The following is a 24,104-nucleotide window of genomic DNA, read 5'->3' as shown; positions in this document are numbered from 1 at the left end:
ATTGTAAATCCTTGAGTAGAAGCCGTGTCTCATTCGTCTCCTTACTTCTTGTTTTATTATAGAGGTCTAGTACAGAGGCAAAGAATATAGATTTCAGAATCAGATTAACCCATTTTAAGTCCTGGTGTTGTGACATACAGTTTTATGGCCTTGGGAAAATCATTTCAGCTCCCTAAGCCTCAGTTTCCTCACCTATCTAATGTAAATAATAGAATTAACATCATAGAATTGTCACAGGGATTCAGTAAGATAATGCATGAAAAATACTTTTCTATAGGGCCTGGCACATAGTGAGTTCTCCAGAAATGTCTTGTTTATAACAGGTATTCAATAAATATGTTGAAAGGACAAAAAGAAGGAAGGCAGTATAATGTATGCAGTCAATGGGGTCTGGGGATAAGAACTTGAAGAAAATCTAAATATGATAATGGTGTTGAATTTTCTACTGCCAGGATGACTAGGAAATTACAACATATTAAGTTGAGAATATAATAAAAACTTCTGTGATGAAGTTTTATAGCAACTGAAGAAGAATCTTTCAGAGAAGTGGTGTTATAGGCAATGAAGCAAATTAGAAGAAAACATGAATAATAATTTCTGCATGGAATCAAAAAGCCATTTCTCTTGAAGGTTTAGTTTACATAGCTATAAAATGTGAATAGTAATCCTTGTCCCAGCTACCTAATTGGAATAACATATAACTAGAAAAGCTCACCTGACACAAAAAGTGTGAATAAAAAATATGCAAATGAAGTAATCCCCCTTATTAAATTATTAGTCCTGGACAATAGTAGTAGGTATCACTGCACATGTATTTATTCAAATGTTAATTGAATAATGGTCACAAGTTGGGTTCCCCATTAAAGAGACCCCGAGAGTGAAAGTTTATTAGGAAGAAGTTTGTGAAGAATTTTCTGGGGATCGACACCTGTGGAGGAAGGGAAGGAAGCAGGATTGAGTGGAGGAAGAAGTGGAACTGTAATTCAGGAACAAGCTTCTGCTGATTACACGAGGAGCTCTGAAGATGAGCCGGCCCTTCAGAGTCCCCATCATTACGGAAAAGAGAGGCCTTTACATTCTTGTATTAGCAGTCATTAGATAAGCGCTGTCTTGGGAGCGGGTCATGACTTTAAGCCAGTCAGCTCACTTCAGCAGAGGACAAGTCACAGGAAGGGCTGACAGCTGAGAGCTGTCAATGGCCAAGCTATCAGTCAGTCCTGCAGGGGGATTTGGGCAGCTTGACACAACATCCCCAACAATGGTAGAGTGGAGGGTTGGTAGTCAACAGGTAAATTTTACCGGAAGATTTCCAATTCAGATAAATCAAGCTAATTGTGTTGTTTTTACTGTTGTTATTTAAATGAGGAAAGAAACACACTTTTTTTGATTTAATGACAAATAATTTCAGCTATGTCCATAATTGACAATTTTCTAATAGAAAAGGCTTTTGGCAAACAATTAGGATAAGTAGATAAGTAGTCAAAATATTAAAACATAATTAATTTTTTCTTTCACAGGGTAAGTTCTTTAAGAAGGTTTGGGACAAAGGATTTTTTGATTACATCAGGTATATATATTTTACTGCCATTGAGTTAATTTGATGTTAAAGTTTTGTACACATTTGCAAAATAATCTCCTTTAAAATCATCAGAATGCAAAACAATGAGGTTTTCAAAATATTTTGTAATGAACCAAACACGTTCGAGGCACACAAGAAACTGATTATATCACAAGAGAAAGTAATTTATTTTTGACACAAAACTCTTTTCCCAGGTTTCTTTCTTTCTTTTTTTTCCTCAAGTTTTTTAAACTGTGGAAGTATGCTCACATTTTGGTCCATTAGACTCATCTATTGTGAGACTGCTATTTGAACAATTTAGGAAGTCAGTTTAAAATATATTTTCCCCCCAAAGCTTAAAAGCTTTTAAATTTCGAAAAGTTTTTTTTTTTTACTTTTTAATGACTTTTTTTCTTCTAAGATTTTTAAATGTTCAGTATTATTGACTTTAGAAATAAGGAAAAAAGTAAGAGCAAACATGTATAATCAAATGTCACTGAAATTTGGTATGAATTTGTTACTAGTCTATAATACTAGGTATTCTTAAGGGTATTCAATTTTATTACTCTTCATTAAAAGAGTCTAATGAAGTGTTTTCAAGCAGAACTTCAGCTGAAAAAACTTTGATAAATAGATACAATAATTTATCCTAGGGTAGTTGTTTTGAATTCATTGAATGTGTTTGTGTATGCAGCCTTAATCTGTGTAATATCACTTGAGTTTTATCAAGAAATACGTTAGAAATAAAAGTAGCACCTCAAAACCCTGGTCTTACATTTTTCAATCACTTAATCACTATATTAAATGTTTAAAATGCACATATTTCTGTTGACATCTAAACTTTTTATTATACATTTAAATAGTTCCAAAGGATATAATTTTGGCATATTGCAAATATTTGACTTTTACAATATGCTGTTACTTTATTCTTTAATGTTCAAACGAATCTAAATACCACAGCAATTTGATACCCACTGTATTAGAGTAATGTGTTCCAATGCTTGTGTAACAAATGAACCCCGCAATTTCAGTGCCTTAATATAAAATATTAAAAATTTATTTCTCCTCATATCAAGTCATTTAGAAGACATTTCAGGAACAGGTTTTTTCTACCTTGTGCCTCCACCATTCCTAAGGGCTTTATAATCCTTTGATTCAAGCCAGTGGACAGGAAAAGAATGTTGAATCATGCATAGAAGGTTTTTATGAGCCATCCACATTCCATTGGCTACAACTCAGTCACTTGGCATATGGAACTGCAAGGGAGGCTGGAAATGTGAGGTATGAACCCAGGAGAAAGAGAAAATGGTTTTGCTGAGTGCATAACAGTTTCTACTCTAGTTTACTCTTCTAATTATCAAATATCCTTCTTCCCATACATTAAACATATCTACCCTCTTCCCAAAGTGGACAACCCAACATTTCATCTGTCATTGCATTCATCTCAAATTCTGGGACCTCCCAGTGGTAAACATTATTTCTATTAGAATTTGTATTTACAGCCCTCTGGTCACTGCCACCACCCCTTCCCACCGCGCGCGCGCGCGCGCGCGCACACACACACACACACACGCACCGCACGTGCATGCACATACACAGTAATACAGTAGTGGAACAGGGAGAAAATAAATACAATAAGTTTATCCATTTGGAAGAGGGAAGAGTAGAAGTTACAGAGCAGTTACTGTATTCATAAAGGGTAGTAAATCTTGCAGGGTAGGGACTGTAAGAAGCCCTTGTCCAAGCAGCAGAAAATATTTCTTGATTCAATTTTCATTCTGCTCAATGGGAAGACGTCCATTCTTCTCTGTTGTCCCTAGGTCTGTCTCTATCTCTCCCTCCCCCTAATTTATCTTTGTTCATTATCATCCATAGTCACATCTGACATGGATATTACATCAGTTAGAATGGCCTAAAAACTATGTTTTTAGCTCAATACATCATCTACAGCATATAAAATTGTATTTGAATAAAATTAAGTTAGTTGAAAATTTACTAAGCTGAGCTAAGATTATTCTGAGAAATAGATTGCCTGTAGGGCTTTGTCTTTGTTGGATGAAACTGTTTGCTTATTCAGCTAATCCAATTTTCATATTCTTCTGAACTTTCCTATTTTTCAGAGTCTCAGGACAGGTGAGGAAGAGTATAATTTAGGTTGTTATTTCTACAAAGTCGTGCACAATGAGGTAGTAGGTAATACTCTTTTTCAGAAAATTAAACAAATTTTAAATATAGAAAATGACTTTTACACTGTTATAATTTATATGAAACATAATAGTAAAAATCATCAATACATTATATATTATATTTATATTAATATATAAATCTAGAGAATAAATATAAGTATTCTAAATAGTAAAAAAATCTTGTATGATTTCATCTTTCATCTTTGTCAGTCAGGTTTTCATATGAAGTTCCCGCTATAAACTTTGACCAGTCAACCGTGACATGTTATATCTTTTTCTGTGTGTCTTTTTCCTTTCACACCATCTTTTCCTTGGTACCTTTTTTAACTACAAAGGAAAATGAGGAAATGAAGCCTCCTCAGATGAACTATTTGAAAAATATAACTATTTTACAAAAAAATAATTTTATATACTTAAGAAGATCTGAAGGATATTTTTAAAGTCTTATTAATTTTCTATAGTTGGTTAAAATGTTTCTTGTTATTTTGAAATAACTATATATGTATATAAAGTTACTTTGAATTTTGAATGACAATATGCAATCATTTTCTGAACAATAAACTCCTACAGAAGGGAGATTATCTACATCTAGATTTGTAAGAATTTTAATTCATAATTTGAACATGAGCACTTAAAAATTTGGGAATTCTTAATTTATCAAACAAACTAACAAAACCTTATGTAAAGATGTTTTAATACAACTCTTTGTTGCTACCTACTCCATGCTGACTATGAATTTTACCTCCTGCTACAATAATTAGTTCACAAATTTTCTACATCATTTCCTGAAAGTATTTATTGTCTAACTAAAAGTTTACAAACCTCTTCTTAATTGTTGACAAAATAGTAAAAATATCTAATGTCAGTATTTCACTTCAGATTTTTTTACACACACAATCTTATTAAGCAGATAACTGACAATACAATTTTCAAAGTAAGTTTTATTCAGAATTATTATTCAAATAATCCATATTTAACTGTAATTATTTTTGAATTGCATATTGTTTTCATTATGCTGTGTTTGCACCAACTCAATAGATGATTTTAAGTTTAATAGCATTCACATTTGTAAAAAACTTTGCTAATGCCTTATTTTAAAAAATTTATGGTACTGTTAAGTGACTTGCTTTAGGTAGAAAAATGAAAGATTCTTTACCTTTAAAATATATCGACTAATTATATAAGTTCCTTCTCTTTCTCTTGATGTTGTTTTTCTCTTTTCACATATCCGGATCTCATATACACTTTTTATGTACCAATATTGTACACACACACACACACACACACACACATATGTAACTTTAAGGGATTGTAATCATTCTATCATGTTATATAACTTGACCATTTCCAACTTATTGGACAATAGGTTGTCTCCTATTTCTATAAGTTTTTTGGATTATTTTCTTGGGATATACTCCCATAAATGGTACTTGCTTGACAACAACGAAAACCCCACAATTTTTACAGTTTCTGCTATATGTAAGTAGATTGTTTTTTAGAAACATTGTTGCCAATTATACATAACTATCAGCAATGTATAATATATTTGTTTCTCCATAAACCTGCTAATATTAACTTTATATAAGATTTTGAAGAATAAAAACAGTATTACTAATATTTTGATAAGATACTTGAAATGGTTTTGCTATTTCTAAATGACTATACATGTATAAAATCATTTATAAAGTTTAGAAGAAATTTCAATTTGTTTTTGTTAACATAGTTGTTTTGAAAAATGTTTAAAATCAACTATTTTCACATTACAAATATTTCATGTTACTTTACTTGCTCTATTTTGTCTATATAGATAGAAACAAGCACATTAACTAGAAGCCAAATTGCCATTTTAGAAAATCTTATTCTTATCAACAAAGGATTCTTTAAAGGAATGGCATAAAACAAAACCATGTCTTTTTTATTTTTCATAGCTGAAGGATATTTTAAGGTGGAAAATTTGCTTGTAATTTCATGGGTCCTTTATTCAGTTTGTAGCATATTTCATTAGTATATAGATCATATATAAGTTTCCAAAATGTAAGATTGGTTCTTTATTTCTTCTTATAATGTTTCTATTCATCTGATTTCTTGATCCTTAATAATTTTTACAGACGATGTTCACTTTAGTTAGTCAACTAAATATAAATTATTTTTAGTACTCCTTTGAAAAGAAAAATCATCTTGAAAATACAGAAAAACATATTATTGTATTTTTGTAAGTAAATGTATTTACAATGGATCTTTAGTCTGAAAATTTATCATATAAAGTATGTATCTTATTAATAATGTTTGGCTAACAAAGTTCAAATCTTTGTTATTGTTGTTTTTGTTGTTGTTTAGGGGGGAGATTTCATAGTGTTGCCTAATGGAAAGTGGTCCATCTCACCCATTCTCTCCTTTAGTATTACTAGCAGAATTCTAGGCTATGTATTTAGTTGAAAAATTGCATTTCCCAGACCCTTTGCACACAGGGATGGCCAGTGTGGTGTAAGACTTGTTCAAAAGAGCTTCTGGGAAAGCTACTATTACTCTTCCATCTAGATGGCCAGAGCTCCAGCAGCTCTCTTGGGACCATGAGGGAAAGGCCAAGAAAATTTCAGCCATCTAATATTAGATCCAACTTGGAATTGCTCTTTCAATTTTATAAAAAAATGTTTCTCTCTTCATACTTAAAATAATCTCTGCTTTAAGGCAGCCTTTTAAATAATGGTTTGGCATTTATAAACTATGTTTATTCATTTAGTCTAATATCTTCTAAGATTTAGGAATGTGACTGGCTAACTCTGAGCTTGGAAATGTAAAAGCTCTGTTTGAGTAATTATTCACTTGATTAGTGCAGTGATTTTCAACTGGCTGCACAATAGAATCAGATGTGAAAATATAGATTTACTAAGTCTAGGGTAATGGTTTTAAAATTTTAGCTTGCAAAAGAATACCTTGATAAAATACACTTGTTATAAACATGTGTCTCTTAAAACATAAATTGATAAGCTCTTTTTCCAGAATTAAGAGATTTAGTAGGTCTGGTTGTCTTGTTTCCAGGTGATGCTGATGCTGCTGGGCCAGGACCACACCTTGAGAACCAGTAGTCAAGGACACAGCCTGGACACCTGTGTATATAAATAGTTTAACATGATTTTGATGGTTGAAAGCAGTATCAGAAACTCATAGTTGAGATGTGGTAAGATTACATGCAACTGTTTTCTCTTATCCCTTTTATTTATTAGCTTCAGTTTTCTAGAATAAAAGTGAGGGCTTTGTGGATCCTATTTTCCTTCTCTGCATATACTTTTCTCTTGCTTTCCTTCTGGTATCTTTGGATAAATGGGGTTGACTAGTCTCAGGCAAAATTTCAAAATAAAGTCATTTTTTTCTTTCAAATTTTCTGCATCCATCATCCTTCTCTTAACAACTACTCTTTTTTGGCCCTAAGTATTTATTATTCCTACAAACTTTACTGTTATGGTCTTTCCAAGTTTGCATTCCCCATGCGAGTAATTCTCATCTATTCTACCACCCTTAACTGCAACACTTATTACCTGAGTCTTTGTTAGGTTTTAGCCATCTGAGGACATTTCTTCCAATTGTTTATCAAAAAAAAAAAAATGTAAGGTGTTAATCTCTCTATAAGTGGCTTTGGTGTGGGGATGATGTTTCCTAGGAAGAGGGTCTTTTTGTTCTTTGCTGGAGAAGAGGGTTGTATAATAACCTGGATTTTCCTATTTCACAAGAGTCTTCAGAGACTTTTTGAATAACCCATTTACCTTCTCATCCTTTCTTTAGAGGATGACCTCATAGTCTCCCGATTCCAGTCCACCCCTGTAACCCATAAACTCTTGTAGCAGACCTTACCCTTAAATGCTCCTTTGTTCACCTGTCGTTGGGTTGCAGGTGTCATTGCTCTTCAAATTTACTGCCTAGATTGAGGCAGAAATTATTATTCTGGACCTGTCATGGATCTAGACTCATTATTGGTAAAACCTATATAACAAATTTGCTTCTATGGAGTTTGGATAGGGTTATTTGAGTTAGGATATCTCTTCCAAATAATGCCTACCAAACTCTGGTCCTATTACTAAGTCTTTATAGTTTATTTATCATCAACATGTTTTTCTCAAAACTTAAAAACTTAACAATAATGCCAAAATTCTTCACTACATCACTATTTATGAAATGCTCTTTTATGTGTGTTTGGATAGAAAACAGTTGAGAGAAAACTACTCTTTAAAGTTAATCAGTACTTTTGCAATAATCAAATTTAAAGATCTCCCAGTAATTCTTTTCACTCATTACATAGCATTACACACTGCTGACCATGCCTTAATCTTGAACATATGCCCTCTTTTCCTTCCTATGATACAATGTCATAGAAAGTAGGATACTATTGTTCTGCTTTTACAGTTTTTGAGAAGACTCCTAAATGGCTATTCTACTCTTTCTTAATTTTGGCATTTTTTTTCAAGATTCTGCCTACTCAAGCAATCTCTCCCTTATTAGTATCATTAGTGTTAATGGCTTGTATCCTATCTTCTTCCAATACTAATGGAAATAGTGAGAAGAAACACTTGGGACAAAGCTGAAAATTTGGGCAACGAAATATAGATGCTAACTGAAGTGGTGTAAATTTTAGTTAAAAATTTTTTTAGACTAATAATTCTCCTTAAAAGCATTAAAATATAACAGTTCAGAAGAAAGTCTCATCAGGCTATTACCCTCATTCCTTGTCCGCTATCTCCCTCCCCCAAAGTAATTACTACTAGTAACATACTATGACTTTATCATACTGTAAATGCTAATTTTTAATTCAGCTATCATGAAAGGTGACTTGGATATCTTTCCCTTAAGACTTAAGATGATATCTAGCAATACATTTTGTGAAAACCTCTAAGTCAAATAGGTTAGTTATGAGGATTCAGAAGCAAGGAGCCAACTGTCTTTGACTGTTACTTGCAGAGTTCAATGTATGAATGGCAGTAGTGGGGGGCAGTGAGTGCGATGAAGATAGCTTGTCTAGACAGAGGCTCATGTCTGTTCATGTCTCCACTGTTACTGAAGACATTTCCAGAAGCTTCTAAGTCCAGAAAGGCCCTTTTAAAGGTGCAGTAACAGAAATCAAAGACATTTAGAGCTCAGGGTAGTAAATTAGGATAGGGAACTGTAGATTTTGAGACAGGCCTAGCAGGTGTCTCCAGAGCTGTATTAGTTTGGTCTCTCTCTGTATTCCTTTTCTGAGCTTCATTCCCTTAACCTATGTAATGAGGATGTCAGAGTATAAAATCTTTAAGGTTGCTTTCATGAAAAATCTTTAGCTCCCGAGGAACCTATTGGTCAAAATGTTCTTAGGCTCTCTTTCCTCACAATTGTGTATCTTAAAGAGAAAATGTTATAATTATATTAAGGAGAAATATATTATGTTGGTAAAGCTGTTATCAAAATTTCAAAATTAAATTCAAGAAAGCCCTCTTGTTAAAACGAGTCATTAAAAACTTTAGATTAACTTCTCCTGAGTTTCATAATGGCAAGACTATCTCTGTCGTGCATTAATAGAAAGATTATTGAATCTAAAATTTAGAAGACTTGAGTTTAATCCTCATTGTACAGGTCACTAAGTTACTATCTTGAGCAACTTATTTAATATCTCAGAATTTCAGTTTTCTTGTGTAGAAAATGGACATTATAAAAAATATCTACCTAAAGAGCACTGCCATCAAAACAAAATAGCATGTGAAAGTGCTTTACACATGCCCATTGTAGCATAATTAAAGTAAATTCCACAAAATCTATAATAATATTATCCAGCCTGATTATTAAGATGTTATAAATGGAAACCAACTCAAATACCTTGTGGAAAATTTCTTCCTCTTATTTCTTGTAATACTTGTTTTTACTTTGTCTATAGGACTAATGGATATAATTTAACTTAGTATATAGTTAATGAGCACTTACAATGCCTTATAAAACATACTAAGTGATTGGGCAGAACAATAACTTTCATCAGATATGAAAGGTTCCTAAAAAGAGGTAGCATTTGAGAAAGACTTTGACGGAAGGTGAGAAGTTTCATGGGGAAAAACTATAGTGTGCATTATAATCACCTGGAGGGCTTGGATCTCATTCCGAGTTTGGGATTCCCTAGGTTTGGGATAGCGGGGTGAAAATTTGCATTTCTATAAAGTTTCCAGGTGATGTTGATGCTACTGGTTCCAAGATCACATTTTGAGAACTACTTTTAGTGTAATTTATATATAGGCACTGTTGCAGCAGTCTTGTTTTTTCCCTGAGCATCTAGAATACTGTGACGATTCTTGTCAAATTTCAAAAATCTGTAAGAAGTCTAATTCCATTTTGAGGACAATAAAGATGGGAGGGATATATCATATGTAGTTTTGCACACCCTTTGGTATATTACAGTGATGTTTTGCAAATACTAGGGCTCAAAATATGATGCACTATATCTGATTGAAATGCATAATCATGCAGTAAATATCAAAAAATTCTGTATTTAATCAACCCTTAATAAAATGGAATAGATGATTATCATTCCTAAAAAAAATGTATAGAAAGGTTGTCAAAGAAAAATTAACTTTTGTTCATCAAGGTCACTAGCAGTCTTCCCTCATGTTTTGCCTAAGATATTTGTGAGTGAAGTGTATCAGAATTCGGTCTGCTGTTGACATCTGTTGGGATGATGCCTCTCAAATACAATAATATCTGGTTAAACCGGTAAGCGACAGAACTGTAATATATTGTATATGATTTATTAAGTGGATTATAGTACATTATAAAATAGTATTATATACGAAATAATACATTATCTTGAATGCTGAGGACATATAGGAAACTCTACAGAGCAGGCCAATAGGCGATGGATTATAGTGAAAAAGGGGAGATGAGGCACGTTTAGGGTAAAAGAAGTACTACAATACCTAGACTGTAAAAAAAATCTTATACCGGATGAAATGCAACTCCAAAGTTGTAGCAGTTTTCAATATAATCAAACAAAATCACCAAAAGTGTTCTCAGCACAATCAGGGCTAGAATGATATTAGTTAGATCTGTGAACCTGAGAACAATCTTCCACGTCGTCTCGTGTTGGGCCTAATGCTGCCTTCTAATGAGTCACGTCTACTTTGGCTGGGTGCAAGCCCAGGTGGCTCTACTAGAACTAGAGCTTCCTTTCCGCGCATAGAAGTCTGGATGCTTTTTCCCGCCAATATCCGGGTTTCCGCCCTCCGCACGCTGGGCGCAGGCGGGACTGCGCATGTGCGGAGCCCGTCCTGTTGCTACACCCACCCTGCGGCTCCACGGGTGGCGAGTCATGGAGACGGAAGCGAGTCTGATGCACCAGTGCCCGTTGCTTCTGCCCCAAAACCGGGCGAAAACCGTGTATGAAGGATTCATTACGGCTCAGGTACTCGCCCGGTGTTGCTCTCTGGCTAGGCGAGCCTCCCTTGCGCCGCGCAGCTCCCGCCGCTGGAAGTGTGTGACCGGAGCGGTTAGGAGCCCTGACTTGTGGGGATTGAGTGGGGCGGCACCTACTAAGAGCCTAGAGGTTTGAAAACTGCTGCTTTTGCTGGAAACCCGTTTCTCGCCGCTGCCTCTACGCCTGGGCTCGGGAGACCCGCGCGCGCATCGGGAGCGGGGGGCGGGGCGGAGGGCCACGCCCCTTCCCCTCCCCAAGTGTCTGCCCTTTCCTAAGTGAGGGTTTGTCCCACTTTGAAACTGTTCTTCTCCTTCCCCTCTTGCGTCTCCTTTGCAGTTTTTTTTTCTTTTTTTTTCTTTTTGCCAATCTCTTCTGCCACAGCTTCCCACCCCCAAGACGGCTGGTGGCCGTTCACGGAATCCGTGCTAATTACATCGATGTTCCCTGTAGAAAGGACATTTTAGAGGAAAATCTCATTTTGGCTGTCAAGCCGTGTGTACCTGACCACATCTAGTTGCGATATTTTGTAGGAAATCTTGACAACAGAGTTAATTACCTTTGCCGATTCCAAGTTGTCTCTTTTCTGGACTTTTTACATATGGTACACACGTGTAGGGAATTTGAAGTTTAAAAAGCTCTTTCCAAGTGCACTGTTTCACTTAATTCTCAGCCCTTTGAGGCAGAAATTAAAAAAAAAAATCATTCTCGTTTTATTGTTGAATAAATCAAGGCGTGGGAAAATGGAGAGGTTCAGTTGTTTGTCCATGATCGCAACAGAAGAATCTTTTAAACTAGGGCTAATTCCATGCCTGGATTTTTCCCTTCTGTATTTACACTCAGATACTTTAGATTAGAATTTTGAATATAGACTTGTGCCTTGACTGTTACATTCAACATTAGCTCCCTCCCCAGCACACATACCCTTCGAGGACAGGAGTTATATCCTATGACTTAGTATATATTTTGAAGTCTCAAAACATAATTCTCAAAAATAGAGTGAATTATTAAATTCACTTGCTTAAATGCAACTCCAACCTACACGAAGAATATTAGGTACTGAACAGTTTGAGATTAAGTTGCAGACATAGTGCCCTTTATTTCCTAAATACTTGAGCATATATTTCATGAGAACAAGAACACATATAATCATTGTATGGTTATTAAAATCAGGAAATATAATCATGATATATGAGTCCAAATTCGATTTTTTAATGTTGAAATTACGTATTTTATACCCTTTTCCAGCCCCCTACCATCTGATGTAAGAGCTCAGCACATTTTAGTTGTCATGTATATTTAACACGGACTAGTTCCTTAGGCTTTGTTTTCCATGAACTTGACAGTTTTTAAGAGAACAGGTTGGTTATTAGGTAGAATGTCCCCAGTTTGGATTTGACTGATGTTTTTCCATCTCTGCTCCCACATGCCACACATACCTCAGTTATAGTATACATTGACTCTTGTTTTTGAGTCAAATACAGTGATGGTTGCCAACTGATGATTTTTAACCACCCGTCATTTCCTCTGTATTTCCATTGTATGATACGGAGTAGTATTCCTTTTCAATTTACATCAGAATGGACTCATAGATTTTAAAAATAATTTTATTTAATGGACTATAATTACTTCCATTATTTATTTTGATGATTAAATTGTCCCAGATTTGGCTAGTGAGAACACAGTTTTATTGATAAGTTTTTAAGGCTTTGTATTAAATCCTTCTCATCACTTGTTTTAAAGTAGATGCTGGCATGTAGTGTTTTATCTTTTTTTTTTTTTTTTTGAAATAACATAATTTTAATTCATAGTTCCCCTGCATCTAGAAGTTATCTTATTGTAGATTTTTAAAATTTTCTCATGGAAGGTTTTTTAAAATTTTTGTTATTAAGTTCTAGTTGTAGTGCATGTGATTAGGCAATGTTGTTTGTAAAAATTATACTCTGGAACTTACCTTTTTTTTTTTTTTGTAAGTAATCCATGTGTGATTAAAATGAGCTTTTTTTCTCAGGTTATTCCTTTCCTTTTGGTAGTTTTCTTTTTCCTTCCAGGAAGTTATTTCATCTAGGTTTTAAAAATTATTGGCTTAAATTATTTATAATATTCCATTATCATTTTAATGTCTTCAGGATCTATAATAATGCTCCCTAAATTGGTCATCTTTTACTACACAACTAATTATTGCAAATCTTAGTGGCTTAAAACAAATATTTATTATCTTGCCTTTCCTGAAGATCAGGAATTCTTTTTTTTTTTTTCGATAAAACATTTAAAAAAAATTTTATTATGGTGACATTGGTTAACAAAATGTAGTTAAGTTTCAGGTGTACAATTTAGTAGTAAGTCATACACACACACACACACACACAGCATTGTGTGTTCACCGCCCATAGTTAGATTTCTTTCTGTCACCACATATTTGACCCCTTTTAACCCCATCTACTTTTCCCCTCCCCTCTGGTAACCACTAGTCTATTGTCCATGTGTCTCTCTTCTGTTGTTGGTTTGTTGCTTTTAAGTTTATATCCCACGTGTAAGTGATATCATGTGGTTTTCAACTTTTTCTATCTGCCTTATTTCGCTTAGCATGATTATCTCAAGGATCATCCATTCTGAGTGACTTCACTGGATAGTTCCGGATCTTTGTTTCTCATGAATTTTCTCATGAGTTTGCAATGAAGATGTTGGCCAGGATGTCAGTTGTCTAAAGGCTTGATTAGAGCTGAAAGATTTACTTCCAAGATTGGTCATTCACAAGTATTAGCCAGTGGCCTTAGGTTTTTGCTGTTCTTGATTAGGAGGCCTCAGTTCCTCACTACTTAGTGTTGCTTGACTGAATCACAACATGGCATCTAGCTTCTCCTGAGTGAGTGATGCCACAGAGAGATCATGCAGAAAGCTGTACAGTGCCCTGTCTTCCCTAGCCTCCGAAGTTACATATATTTACTTCTGCTTTATTCTGTTTGTTAGAAGCAAACCTCAAACCCAGTCTATAATCAAAGAGAGAGAAATGAGACACCAAATTTTAAAGGTAGAAGAATCAAAGAAATTAGGGATATATTTTATATATACCTCCTGTACCCATCCTATTATTGGTATTTTTTTACCTGATGCATCTGGATAGAGGCTTACAGATTTTATTGATCTCTTCAAAGAACTTGCTTTTGATTTGATTGATTTTCTCTATTAGTTTTCTGTTTTGTTGATTTCCGATCATGAGTTTACTAGTTTCTTCAGGTGGAAGATTAGGACATTGATTTTGAGACCTTTTTTCTTTAATAATATACATGTTTTGTGCTATAAATTTTCCTTCGAAAACTGCTTTAGCTGTATCACAAAATTTGGTATATTGTATTTTCTTTTTCAGTTCAAATACTCGTTAATTTTTTCTTTGACTCAAGGGTTACTTAAAAGAAAGATATATCTTTCCAAATGTTCAAAGATTTTCCAGATATCTTTTTCGTATTGATTTATAATTTAGTAACAGAACATAATTTGTGTGATTTGATACTTTTAAATTTATTGGAACTTATTGTATGGTCTATCTTGGTAAATGTTCTGTGTATCCTTGAAAAGAATGTGCATTCTGCTGCTGTAGGGTGGAGTGTTCTATAAGTGCATTAGGTCAGATTGGTTCATGATGCTATTTAAGTTTTCTATGTCCTTACTGGTTTTTATTCTGTTTGTGAAAGGGGATATTACAGATATCTCTGTAATAATTGATTTTACAATTTTTACTTTCATGACTATCAATTTTTGCTTCATGTATTTTGAAGTTCTTTAATTAGGTACATAAACTTGAGGATTTTTAAGCACTCTTGACGAATTGATTCTTTTATGATTATGAAATGACCCTTTTTATCCCTGGTAACAATCTTTGTCCTGAGAGCTGCATTTTCCGATATTAATATAGTGACTCCAGCTTTCTTTTGATTAGTGTTAGCATGATTTATCTTTTTCCAACCTTTTTTTATGATTATTTGTGTCTTTATATTTAAAGTGGATTTTGTTCAGCCTTGCTTTTTTATCCAATCTGATAACCATTTTTACTTAATATGATTATTGATATGATTAGGTTTTAATCTAATATCTTACTGTTTATTCCATGCGTTCTTGTTTATTTTTTATCTTTTTCCTATTTTTCTTTAATTTACATTGAGTTCTTTTTTATAATTGCATTTATCTCTTCTATCAGCTTATTAGTCCATCCCCCTCACCCCAAGTAGATGCTTTAGGGTTTATAGTCTACATCTTAAACCTGTCATGGTTTACCTTAAAGTAATATTAGAATTCCATTGTATGTGTACTATTGGTTTATCAACTATATTATTTTTGTCTTTTAGTGTTTTCTCTAGCGTTTACAATATACATCTTTCTTTAACTTATCATAATTTAAAGTATACCCTGTCCCTTATAAGAATCTTAAAATAATATACTTCTGTTTTTCATTTCCTGGCTTTTGTGCTATTGTAGTCATATTTTATTTCTGTTTATCTTGTAACTCTCTCAATACACTGTTATTAATTTTCTTTTAAACAGTCAATTATCTTTTAATTAATATACTTTTTTTTTCAAGAACAGTTTTAGAGTTATAGAAAAAGCAGATGGCACAGAGTTCCCAAATACCATGACCTTCGCCACACAAATACAGTTTGTCCTATTAACATCTAACATAGCATGGTACATACGTGACAATTAATGAACCGATATTGATATATTATTATTAACTCAAGTCCATACTTTATTCACTTTTTAGTTTTTACCTATAACTTTTATCTGTTCCACGATCCCATCCAAGATTATTATGCATTATCATGTCTTTTTAGGCTTCTCTTGGCTGTGATGGTTTCTTAGACTTTCCTTGCTTTTGATTACATTGACCCTTAATGATTATGAAATGACCATCTTTATTGAGGAGTACTAGTCCAGTATAATGGGATACTCTACTAGGATTTCTCATGATTATACTGGGATTATGGGTTTTTGAGAAGAATATCAATTTTAGTACCATTTGATCTCATCAAGGGTACATATTACCAATATGATGTATGACTATTGATGTTGACCTTGATCACCTGGCTGAAGCAGCATTTGTTAGGTTTCTTTACTATAAAGTTATTTCTTCTCCACTTTCCATACTGTACTCTTTAGAAGGAAGTCACCATGGTCATTCCCCAACAAGGAATGAAGAGTTATATTCCCCCTCCTTTAAGGCAAAGTATCTATATAATTTATTATGTAGAATGGAATTCTTTTGTGTGGGAGATTATCTTAACTCTCCATTTGTTAATTCAGTTATTTATAATAGTATGGACTCGTGAAAATTTATACTTTATATTATAATTCATTACTACTTTATTTGTTGCTGACATTGTTCCAGTTTTGGCACAGTTAGCTTTTAAAGAGGTTTTTAAAAATAAGAAAAGTCTTTTATATTTTTACCTGTATATTTACCATTTTTGGCAGTCTTCTGATTTTGCTGAAGACATGGGATTTTTATGCTTTTATTTGTTCATAATATTGATCTATATAGTTTTTTGGGGAGGATGTATGGAGGGATTCACATTTAGGCAACTGTCAGTACTTTTGTTCCCTGTAAGCCTGGGAAATATTCTTTGGAGCAATTAACTAAAAAAGCTAATTTGGATATTTTCTTGAATCAGAAAAGTATGATGGCATGTGATATGGCATCTGACCTTTTAAAATGGCTGGATTTTGCAAATAAGGGACTTTGGAATTTGATTCTTTCAAATAACAGATCAGTAGAGTAGTTTTACTATTTTTCATGTAAATTTTGAATTCCAGATTGTTCTTACACCTATGTGGGGGATGTCTATAAAGTTAGGTTAAAGTTACTACATAATACCTTTTAGTGCTTTAATGAAATAGTGAATTATTGTTACTTGACCTTTTGAAAAGGTCAGTAGTACATTTTGTTTCATTTTTTTAAAGGACATTTGAATGTAATGAAAGTCAGAACTGTAATATTACCATGAAAGTAAAGGTTATGGGGTACATTTAATTGTGTTCCTCTATTTCTGAAACTGCTTTGAGGGAGACCGTGCTAAAATTCTCATGGTAATAGTTTTTCGAGAATTTTATTACTCTTTTTCATTTTATACTGTTGGAGTAAAAGATTATATTTCTGTTTGTCTTTTTCTGCTTACCTTTGCTCAGATTTCATGTGTATTCTATTTAAGTTACAAAGTTTAAGCTGCTTACTCATTCACTTTCTTGAGAAAGTAAAACAATATATTTCTGAGAACAGTCCTTACTTCCTTAGAAAGATTCTTAAGTAAATTTTGGTATATTTAAATATATAGCTAGTGAATATTTAAAAGAATATTAGCAATTATATTTTTATAATTGATAAATGTGTTAGCAATTATATTTTTAAAAGGTCTTTGAGTTGGAGAAAATTAAATACATTCTGATTTAGGAAAATATTTCTCATATTTAGATTATTTAAATATATTTTCATTTTAAAATTTAGAAAATTGAAAATATGAAGCCTGTAATGTGTTATATATTCTCTTTTTTTACATTATGATTATTTTTCTTCCATATTCAAATGAATTGGAAGGAATTTTTCCCCATAAATTTATTTCCTAAAAAATAGCATTTTAAATTTCTTTGTTTACATGAACAATTTTTTAGTTGTGTTTTTGTGAATGACTTTCTCTTTAAAACAAAGTCCTGTATTAATGTATTGATTTCCCAGTAATTACAAATTTTTTGACAGTTATTTTCTCTCAAATGCAATTTTCTGTTGCTTATATTTTAACAAGTATAAAGATTTGGATAAAGTTGATACCTTTTAGGAAGTAAAGGAAACATTGCCTTTTCTATTCAATTCTTAACACTAAGTGAACTCATTAAGTGAATGATGAAAATTTGAACCTTTTCAATATTTTCCACAGGGGAGAGATTTCCACCTTAGAATATTGTTGCCTGAAGATTTACAACTGAAGAATGCAAGGTGATGTTATATACATGCATCTTTGTGGGATTGGCAATCAATTAATCTGGTATAAACTGATTCTAGTCATTAGAATTTTGCCTAAAATGCTTATTAGCTTACCAGAAACATTTCTGGTTTTATTAAGTCTGTGCATTTGTAAATTATTTTCCCTAGTACTGAAGTGCTTTTCAAAGGTGACACATTAATTCTCTGATTTTTTTTTTTTCATTTAAAGCAGTAAATAGCAATATTGTAAACTTTACTAACAAGTACTGAACTGAGGTATAAAGGGAGAATACAGAAGAATTAGAAGACTTTGTTTTCAACTTTTGACTGGTGTTAATTATGTGTGTATTCAGTCTGTGGCAAGATTCATAAATTGAGTCCTGGCATAAGTTAGGTATCAGTATGGACTGTTGGCTCAGACAACCCATTGGGGGATATCAAGAGATGAGACTGGCAATATAGGTAGCACCACAAAGCTCATTTCTGCTCCTAAATATCTGTAGGGGTAGAGGAGTGGAAGGATACAGAGACATAAGTAGAATTGACAGGATTCTGTGACTGATGAGAAGTGGGAGATAAGAGGGAAAGAGGAGTGGATGATGCTTTCCAAGTTCCTGGCTCAGATCACTAAGCTAGAGAAGAGGTCACTGATGGAGAAATAGAAGAGAAATTGTTTTAAGACATATCAAGTGTGAAATAGCAAGAGGCATTATTTAAAAGGTAGTGGTGTATTGTAGCACTCGATTGTGAGACTTGGATTGGAGTTGTATGTAGAAGTCACAATAGATATGGGATTTGGGCCTATGAATATGGATAGACTTTCCAGTGCCTGTCTGTGTAGAGTAAAAAAGTAAAAGCCAGTGACAGAATCTTGGGCGTACCAACATTTAAAGGACTGGTAAATTAAAAGGACCTCAGAAGAAGTCTAAGGATTGACAAGAGAAGTGGAAAATCTGGACAGTTTTCTCTGAAGCCAAATAGAGACTTAAGGAAGGAATGGTTAACAGTACTGGGTTTTGCAAAGGGATCATGTTAGATATGATTAGGTTTCACATAGTGGCAGAAGCCAGGTTATGTTGGGTTTTAGAGTGGGTAGTAAGGAAATAGAAACAGTATAATCTACTTTGAAGAAAAGGAGTGGCTAGAGAAGGGTGTGCAGTCAAGGAAGAGTTATAATGATGTTGTTTTTTAAATATGAGATTTGCTTGAGCAAGTTAATATATTAAAGAGAAAAACGAGCAACAAGTAAGTTAATGATTAAATTGATGTAACTGAGTTGGTAGCAAGGACTGATGGAAAGTACATTTTTCGACAAGGATTTTCCATGGACTGTTGAATGAGTTACTCTGCTATTAAGAGAGGACTTAGCGGTGAGAATGGGGGTTAGCAGACCAAGAACGGAGGGAATTATGATAGTTTGAAAAGGCCAAGTTTGGGGAAACTCAGAGAGAGGCCTCCTATTTCTAGGTAAGTTAAAGCAATTGCTAGAAGAGTTACTTACCAAGCAATATTGAGTGCACTGGTCGAGGTGAGCCCAGTAGATAGATGAACATTAACTTATTGATACTCAATTTAAAGTATGCATTCTTTTAATTACATTACTCTGGAATTTGAAGATAAGATTACTACATGTGCTTTCTCAAATATAAGTTCTGTGTATTAAAATCTAATCCGTTGGTTTTCTTTAACTTGGAGAAGAATCTAGTTAAATATAAAACTTTGGGTACATTAAAATTTTAAAAAAAGATATATCGTTTGCATACTTACTGATTGCAGTTATTTATACTTTGGAATAAAATTCATACTGACAGTTCAAAGTCAAAACTTTCAACTCTATTAGTGGTAAAAATTTTATTGTTAGTTATGTTTGTCATTCTTTCCTATGTGCATGCATGTTTGTGTTAGCATACATGTTTTTTCCCCTTTTAATTTTGAACAATGAACAAATTATTTCATTAAAATTTTAGATTACTGTGTAGTTGGCAGCTGAGAACAATACTTAATGGCTACCATCAAATAGTACAGCAGGTAAGTCCTCTAAAAGGTTTGTTTTATGTTATGCCTTACTGTTAAAGCATAAAAAAAAAAAAGTCACTTGAGGGGGAAAAAAAAGATTGGTTTGTTTTAAGTAAGGATAAAAATTGACCAAATTTACTTTTTCAAAGACCCGCTTTGAAGAATGTTTTAACAAACTATTTTAGTAGTTGCTGAATTTTATAGGTTTTATCTCTATCAGATATTTTTCAGATCCATACATTATAATGTTTTCTGTCTCAGAATCCTTAGCACATCTTCAAGCAACATTTGTGTTGAAACTGATTTTCATCCTTGATATTTTCGGGTCATCAGATGCATACACCCTTATCCATATCCATCATTTTTTAAGTGATTTTTCTGCTGCGACTGAACAGTGATGCTATGAAAAAAATACCAGCATCCATTTAGGAGTTTTAAGATACCTGTGGCAAAAAAAGAAGTTGCAGGTCTAGATTAGTAACGAAAGATGTGGTGGCTATCACTTGGGATCAAGTATATATTTGTCATAGGAGTAGATGTAAAGGCAGCATAGGTGAAGTATAGGCTGGATTAATATATTTTTTGTTTTATAACTGAAAGTTTGTACCTTTAACCACCTTCACCCATTTTGCCCACCCTTGAACCTCAGTTTATTCTTAATCTTTAGGTTTCTCTAAATGAGAATTCCTTTACAGATTAGAGAAACTCAAAAAAATCATTTACTGAACCAGCCGAAAATAATGAAATGCCTCTTACAGAAAAACAAATGTAAGTAGAACTGCATTTCATTTGTACGTTTGTCCCAATTTGTTATATTTTCTCTATCTTAAAGGCTGGTTATTATGTATGATAAGTGACGATGATAGTCACTTGCACATAAAGCATTACTGAAACACGATGAAATAATAGGAGATAAACTAGTTGATTTGTAGAACGTAGACTGTCATTGCTGGCAGTATAATTACAGCAGTTTTTTAAGGGAATGTGTAAATTATTTCTCTGTTTTTTTTTCCACTGCCTCCTCCTCATCCCCTGTGACTATGATGTATACTAAAGTTTAAGAAATGAATCCATTGAGATATTTAAGTGGCCTGAAAAAACTTGTTAATAAAAACTAGGCATACAATAAGATTTCTGTTTTCCTCAGCCAGTTCACAAAGAGGGTTCCTAGAAAAAGTCTCAGTTACCATTTAATTTCCTCTCTGCCCTCCAGTTGGTCTTATAGAACCCAGTATTTGAGCGTTCGTATTATTCCAAAGTCTATGTGAATATTACTATTCTTTACTTGTGTCATTTTTTAACTAGTAAATATGAGTCGAGTGTGGTGGAAGGTGTCAGCATTCTTTTTCTGTGTAGGGCCAGATAGTAAATTTTTCAGGCTTTATGGGCCGTAAGATCTCTGTTGCAGCTACTTAACTCTGCCCTTGTAGCACCAAAGCAGCCATGACAAGAGGTGAAGGAATGGTGTTCCCTACATTTCAGTACAACTTTATTTTTCAAAAGCAGGCATTGGCTGGATTTAGCCTCTGGGCTCTAGTTGTAGACCTTTGATATAATTTATTGCTCATCTCTAGTTAACCAAGGGGAGGAAATACTGTATAGAAGAAGGGAAAGTCAAAGATATGTTCTACAACCATGTGTCCATTCAAAGCTGTGTTAAGATGTGAGTCATATGTTTCATGCATTATTGAAATATCTTAGATTATTACCTTTTATATCTAGAAGGAGTGAACAAATTTACTTGTCGATGTTATTCAGAACTGTGTGATTAGTTCAGCGTGTCACAAAAAGTAACAAAAATGTAGTATTTTGATTTCAAGCAGAGAAACGATAGTTTTATTTGACAAAGCAAGTTTAACTGAGAATTTGCTTTGCTTTGTTTTATTCTATAGTTACTTTAAGAATGAAGGATTTCTAGGAAAGGGAAGCATAATTAAATATTCATTCTACTTGAGAGTTTTTTTTGCCATTTATTTATAATGGTTTTACCTTATTGAAAGATTGATTAACTCCTTTTGAATTATTATGGACTAATTGTGAAAAGATAACAATTATAGGTAGTCTTTAAGGTCAAGGAAAAAAATTAAAATAGACAGTATTGATTAATAATTCTTTGCTCTAACTAGATTTTTTAATTGTATATATTTGCCTGATTTTTATATTTTCTGCTACTTTCACTTTCTTCACTCCCATATCACTTTAAGAAAAATGATGTGATTTGCTAAATTTGACACTAGTCAGTGCTGAAGGAACAGGAGGGTGTAAAGTTTAAAATGACATTCTTGTACAACTCAATATATCTCACCAGAGTAGATTTTAGACCTTTCAAAATAAAATTGGTAGGAATAGTAGGGGAGACCAGTACTCCAGTTCTTATACTTTTATGATGCAGATAGAGCTAACGTTTTTTTCACATTCACATGGACCTGTATTTTATTTCGATTTTAGCACATGGAATATAATTGTACAAGTAAAATTAATTGAAAATGTTGTTTTGATCTAGAGAATGCAGCACTCTCCTGATCTGATGAGCTTTATGATGGAGTTAAAGATGGTTTTGGTAAGTACTTGTTTTCTAACATGGTTACTGTATTCTGTAAGTCTTGATTGTTTTTGTAACTCCTTTAAAAACTAATGATTAGAATTTAAAGCTTCTCAACTCCCAGACATTTAATATCTTATTTTATTGTGTACATAAATGTGAATGGTACTTTTATTGAACTGCATGAGGAATAAAACTATGTTTAAGAACCAATTCGATTATGTCATAAACTGGGTACATTTGAAACTAGTCTTGGGCAAGTAGTAAAGAAATAAAATGTAGTCCCGGTCTTTCAAAGAATTTAACATCTATGGTGAGATTAGCTATAATACAATGTGTAAAAAAAAAATTATATAAAGATGCAGATTTCTGAAAAACTAGGTTTCATTACATACATACAGTTACATATAGTCATTGATTATTCATGTGGTTGATTATGCATAAAATACTTGATTGTCCTATAGCTATTGTATTATTTTTTAAAACATTTTATTCAAGTTTTCAACATACAGAAGAGGGGAGACTGTAGCGACTACCCATGGGGCCATGACCTAATTTCAACATTTTGCCAATCATATTTCTTCCCCTACTCTTTTAGGAGAGAGGGACTTGAGCATTTTAGAGAAAAACCTGGACATTGTGTACATTCTTTTATAAATGTGTAATTATATATCTTTAACAGCTAGGTGTTTTTTGTCTTTATGCTGTTATAATCCCAACAAAATTAGTGATGGTTCCTTACAGCTCTTTTGTTTGTGTTACTATGCGAACAAGGTTTACACATTGTATTTAGTGATATGTCTAAGTCTCTTAATTTATAGTAGCACCTCCTCCTACTCCCACCCCTCCTTTTTAATTTTTTTTTTTTTATTTTTATCATGCTGTCTACTTATTGAATAAACCAAATTATGTGTCCTATAAAATTTCCCATATTCTGGATTTGGTTTTTTTAGATATTCATGATATCTTTTAACATAGTGTACTTATTTTTTTTGTAATCTGGCAGTTAGATCCAGAGGTCTCAACAGAGTGGGTTCATTTGTTCTGTACTCCTTGTATTGCATTGAAAGGTACATGGTATCTGATTGTTCCACTTTTAGTCAAGTTAAGATTGATCAATGGATTTAGATCCATCCAATATAAAGTTTCATGTCATCTTATCATTTAATGATGGTCATTGCCTACATTAGGGGTTACAAATGGTGATTTAAAAAATTTTATCGATATTTATTAGCTGAAAATCTTCTATGGAGAAGAACTTCTCATTAGTTATTTGGTTAATTTGAGGTATAGCTCATACTGGAGAGATGGGATAAGTGCTTGTTTCTTTACCTTTAAAATTTTTTTTTATAGAATACTAAGTTGGTGTCTAGAAACTAATTATGACTTTTTTTTTGTATCATTATGAACTCCTGAGT

The 24,104-nt window shown here is 33.1% G+C and overlaps 1 protein-coding gene across 1 annotated transcript in view; it reads left to right on the top strand.

Moving 5' to 3' along the window:
• The first annotated feature begins 10,987 nt into the window (after positions 1–10,987).
• The window catches only part of LOC107520916 (E3 ubiquitin-protein ligase FANCL-like), a 54,302-nt gene continuing 41,185 nt past the window's right edge, over positions 10,988–24,104 (top strand). Inside the window, exons 1-4 of the mRNA XM_016165167.2 lie at positions 10,988–11,152; positions 18,082–18,140; positions 20,096–20,156; positions 22,648–22,704. Of these exons, the coding sequence (XP_016020653.1) occupies positions 11,003–11,152; positions 18,082–18,140; positions 20,096–20,156; positions 22,648–22,704 (327 nt within the window). The 5' untranslated portion in view covers positions 10,988–11,002. The remainder of the gene's footprint in view (positions 11,153–18,081; positions 18,141–20,095; positions 20,157–22,647; positions 22,705–24,104) is intronic.

The sequence above is a fragment of the Rousettus aegyptiacus genome, unplaced genomic scaffold (genome assembly GCF_014176215.1).
Source record: "Rousettus aegyptiacus isolate mRouAeg1 unplaced genomic scaffold, mRouAeg1.p scaffold_m13_p_7, whole genome shotgun sequence".
NCBI classification, from domain to species: domain Eukaryota; kingdom Metazoa; phylum Chordata; class Mammalia; order Chiroptera; family Pteropodidae; genus Rousettus; species Rousettus aegyptiacus.
Note: the sequence above shows the minus strand (reverse complement) of the source record. Positions and strands in the feature narration are given on the sequence as shown.